Consider the following 4,688-nt stretch of genomic DNA (forward strand, 5'->3'; position numbering starts at 1 on the left):
TATTAAAAAATGATTATTTTTTAAAGAATTGAGAAAAAGTATCTAAATAAATAAATTCATTACTAGAAATAGATTGACATTTATTTTGCCTAAATTTTTTTGCATTTCTTATCTTAATGCGGTTTGTTATTTTATCTCTTCAAAAAAATTTAGAGAAAATGATAAATGTCAATCTATTTCTAGTGGCAGATGCGTGGAAAAACATGAATTTCATTGATTAGAGAAAATCTATTACAATGCATTATAAGTAGTTTTGACATGTTAGGCCACAACATGATATCATTTTAATTTCATCATTTTGTATTAAATTGTTGCTTAATAATTGGATTTGCATACAACCCATTATGATGCAAAAATTTCTTATCATTTTTTTGCCTTTTTTTAGTTAAATCATTAGTTGATCCCATAATTTTATATAAGTGAATTTAATGAGATAAATATTGTGTATTAAATTATTTATAATTAAAATTAAAATTGTGTTTCAAAATAAAATAAAAATGATAATTATTTCACAAGAACATCATAAATTCAAATTTGAAAGTTGAAAAACGGAAACAAATATTTCAAAAGAAAAAAAATCAAAATGAATATTCAGAAGATAGAAGAACAAAAGTATATTTTATCTTTTTTAATTAGAGCAAGTCTAGGTCCAAGTTTCTTCAAATTAAATATTAGACTTTGGAATCACAAGTTGAAGAAAAAAAAAAACGAAAAAGTAGGAATGATGTGTGGATAGAAATAGCACTACGTAGCAGCCGGTGGCAGGCAAGAATAGAAGGTAAATGCACTTTCCCTATCTGAGTGAACATTGAATAGCTTTTGGTGGTACTTGTAGCCATAGGGTTGGTACCGAATAATTTTGTCAGATTTTCTAGAGATTAGTTGAGTTGAAAGGAAACTTGCCAATTTGTTTGCGCCTCAATGAAAATAAATAATGAAATTTAAGTCAAAAAGGCTAATAAAGATATAAGGTTGATTTTGCCGATAAAAAAAACGAAACGGCTGAACCAAATTTGTGAATGTTAACTTTAACCTGGAAAAGAAAAAGGAAAGACACGTTTATATTTTAGATTTAGATTTTTAGTTCCCAAAGGCCAAACACACATACGTACGTTGTCGTATTTTACATTCTCTCTTACGGGGAAAGCAAAGCAAACCCAATCAATAATAATACCAAGAACCAATGCCGTGTGGGTTGTGGTCGTCCTCATGACTCATGTGAGTCATGGGGGTATGTTAAAAATGTTAATGTGCTATTTCACTTTCTTCTTTCCCAACCATACCCTAAACTAAACCCTCCTTTGATATTTTTATTTTATTTATTCTATGCCTTTATGCCTAGGTAAGTTATTATTATTATTATATGGATACGTTATGATATATTTATTAATATGATCACTATGGCTATATACTCCTTTTCTTCTCTAGTCTGATCTCGCTTAAATTGAAGACATTTATTATTGTTTATATGATAAGATTTGAAATGATATGAAATCCACTTCTTGAAATCCAATCCATTACCCACTCTATTCTATAGATTATTGCTTGAGCTGTGAAAATTTGATTTTTGTGCAGAACGTTTACTTGAAGCTGCATCAATCGAGGAGGGATTCTTCTTCATCTTTGGATTCGCTTTTGATGCCTCGGAGTCAGAGCTGGGATGAAAGCTGAATTTTGGGGTATGAACGCTTTTCTCACTCTTTTGGAATCAATTTGATTTGGTTTCTTTGTTATTGGGGTGTGTGTGGGTTGAAAGCCTGAGATCAGGTGAAGAGGAAAGATAAAATTGAATCTTTGTTATTTTTTAAGAAAAAAAGATGTCCAAAAAGATGGGCTTGCTGAGAATAGGTTCTAAAAAGAGACAAGGTGACATCAAAAGATCAAAACCCAGATTTAGAAATAGCAAGTAAGAATTGATTCGAACCTTCTTTAACATGGCATAAAAAAGTATCCAATGATTCACCCTTTATCCTGCAACAATACCAGTGGATGTATATATGCACTGTGTTTCTGATATTTGTTTGATACCAGCTTTAACAGACTGTTGATTGCTTGTCACAGTTAGTAATGCATGATTCATGCCTATAATAATGAATTTACTGTTGTGAGTTTATTACTAGTCTCCTCCTGTGTGTGTTTACTTATTGAGAATATATTGTGTTGCTGTTAATTTGCAGGAAAATGGCAACTCTAGTTGAACCTCCCAACAGAATTAAGCCAAAGGGGAAGCATTATTATACAATATGGCAAACATTGTTTGAGATTGATACGAAGTATGTTCCAATTAAACCTATAGGCCGAGGAGCGTATGGCGTGGTGTGCTCTTCGATCAACAGGGAGACCAATGAGAAAGTTGCAATTAAGAAGATTGGTAATATATTTGAGAATTCTATTGATGCATTGAGAACTTTAAGGGAGCTGAAGCTGCTTAGACATATTCGGCATGAGAATGTCATTGCTTTGAAAGATGTTATGATGCCAATCCACAAAACAAGTTTTAAGGATGTCTACCTGGTCTACGAACTCATGGATACAGATCTTCATCAAATTATTAAGTCCTCTCAGCCACTTTCCAATGATCATTGCAAATATTTCTTGTTTCAGGTACTAACCAGTTTGTTTTGGCATTTTCCATTCCTTTAGCTCTTCGTTCTAATTTCTAAGCCTTTGTGGTAGTGAATTTTTTTGGATTTGCAGAAATGTATAAAAATAATCATTTGAAGGAGATTTTGTTGGGGTTTGAAGTATGATTGCAATGCATTCTTGCAGCGTTTAAATGACATTGGCATGCTTCGAAGTGAATTCCCATTTTCTATTATTAACATACAACTTAAAAGTGAATTAACTATTAAATATCCTCTTTCATGCATTCTTATACACAATCATCAGGCTGTTTTTGAGGAGTTGGGACAATTTGAGTTGTGGCTTTACATTTTCTAGTTTGAATGTATGTTGCCTGAGTCAAAGAATTTAGTGTTTCAGTTCCATTATTTTTCAGGTGAAGTAACATATACTATCATTCTGTAAATTAGTGAAGTCTAGGGAAGGGGTATCTGTATTCTCTTCTTCAGGCTGGATATTGACATGGTACTAGACAAAGAAAACCATTGGCCCAAATTGGGAAATTGATATGACCTTAGCATTGTTTGATTAACTGACAAAGCTTCTTATGAAAAAAACCCTATTATGGACTATTCTTGTCACTCATATTTTCTACATTTTTATGAATTTTGCTGTAGAATGTTGAACAGAATTGACAATAATAATCTACAAGTAGAAAGCAGTTAACGGATTCTTTTTTAACTTCTAACCTTTGCATATTTTAACTATTCTTGTGAATGATACTAACCATATACTCTTACTTTAGCTCCTTCGAGGTCTTAAATACCTTCATTCAGCAAACATTCTTCACCGGGACTTGAAGCCTGGGAATCTGCTCGTCAATGCCAATTGCGATTTGAAGATATGCGACTTTGGGCTTGCACGAACTAATGGAGTTGATGGCCAGTTTATGACAGAGTATGTTGTCACTCGCTGGTATCGTGCACCGGAGCTCTTGTTATGCTGTGACAATTACGGAACCTCTATTGATGTCTGGTCAGTAGGGTGCATTTTTGCTGAGATTCTTGGTAGAAAGCCAATCTTCCCTGGGACTGAGTGTCTCAACCAGCTGAAACTAATTATAAGCGTTCTTGGAAGCCAGCATGAATCTCATCTTGAGTTTATTGATAATGCAAAAGCAAGGAGGTTTATCAAATCACTGCCCTATACTAGGGGCAGACACTTCTCTCAGCTATACCCACAAGCAGATCCATTAGCCATAGATTTGTTGCAAAAAATGCTTGTGTTCGATCCAACCAAGAGAATTACTGTCTTGGAAGCTCTCCAACACCCGTATATGGCTAGCCTATATGATCCAAGGTGCGACCCTCCTGCTCAGGTTCCCATCAGTCTCGACATAGATGAACATTGGGGAGAACCGATGATTAGGGAAATGTTTTGGAATGAGATGCTACATTATCATCCTGAAGCTGCTTCCGCCAATGCATAAATGATTAATTCTTCCAAGGCTTTCAGGTCTTGTTGCTTGTCTCTAGGAGTAGTTCTGTTTTTTCCTAGACAAACTGTAATCTTAAAGGATTTAACTACCGAATTTTGTACTTTGTATGAGATTGCTTTAGTACTTTTTTAATTTGGCGTCTCCACAAGGATAATGGCCTCTTGTAACTTGTATATAGCCATGCATACTGTTTTTGGTGTTTCGGCTAAACCCATTTGAACTAGTGTCGTTCATTAGTTGTTTCCTAACATTTAACAGAAAAGAGTAAGATAATTTGTGCTTTCAAATACATCCATGGTTATGAGGTTATGCTTTCCTTAAATAACACGCCTACCTGGTTTTCAATCGCGGGATCATTCAATTGAACCAGAATGTGTTTGGGTTCAGACCATGTGTTTAGATAAGCAATATAATTAAGTACTTCTATTCATTCAAGATCTTATTCACAAGCTTAACAGTGAAATTTATTGAAATATGTTGAAAATAATTTATAGAAAGGTCGTAAATCACTTTCATATCCCTAAATAAAGTATTTCAAATGCCTCCTTAGTTGATTTACAGTTCTCATATTGTAATCTCTTCATTTCTAAGGGACTTGTATCAGTGGCATTTGCTTTGTGGAACTTAC

General features: G+C 33.7%; 1 protein-coding gene across 1 annotated transcript; it reads left to right on the plus strand.

The window, feature by feature from the left end:
* Nucleotides 1-1,099: 1,099 nt before the first annotated feature.
* Nucleotides 1,100-4,347, plus strand: LOC114421705 (mitogen-activated protein kinase 7-like). The gene is made up of 4 exons (XM_028387762.1): nt 1,100-1,342; nt 1,576-1,679; nt 2,178-2,604; nt 3,368-4,347. Exons 3-4 carry the CDS (start codon nt 2,182-2,184, stop codon nt 4,049-4,051), a joined length of 1,107 nt encoding a protein of 368 aa, XP_028243563.1. The 5' UTR covers nt 1,100-1,342; nt 1,576-1,679; nt 2,178-2,181; the 3' UTR covers nt 4,052-4,347.
* The last annotated feature ends 341 nt before the right edge of the window (nt 4,348-4,688 follow it).

This window comes from Glycine soja, chromosome 8 (genome assembly GCF_004193775.1).
Source record: "Glycine soja cultivar W05 chromosome 8, ASM419377v2, whole genome shotgun sequence".
Taxonomy (NCBI): Eukaryota; Viridiplantae; Streptophyta; class Magnoliopsida; order Fabales; family Fabaceae; genus Glycine; species Glycine soja.

Coding starts and splice junctions, on each gene's coding strand:
- LOC114421705 (XM_028387762.1), top strand. CDS start 2,182: ATGGCAACTCTAGTTGAACCTCCCAACAGAATTAAGCCAAAGGGGAAG. Junction 2,605..3,367: donor GCAAATATTTCTTGTTTCAG/GTACTAACCAGT, acceptor CTCTTACTTTAG/CTCCTTCGAGGTCTTAAATA.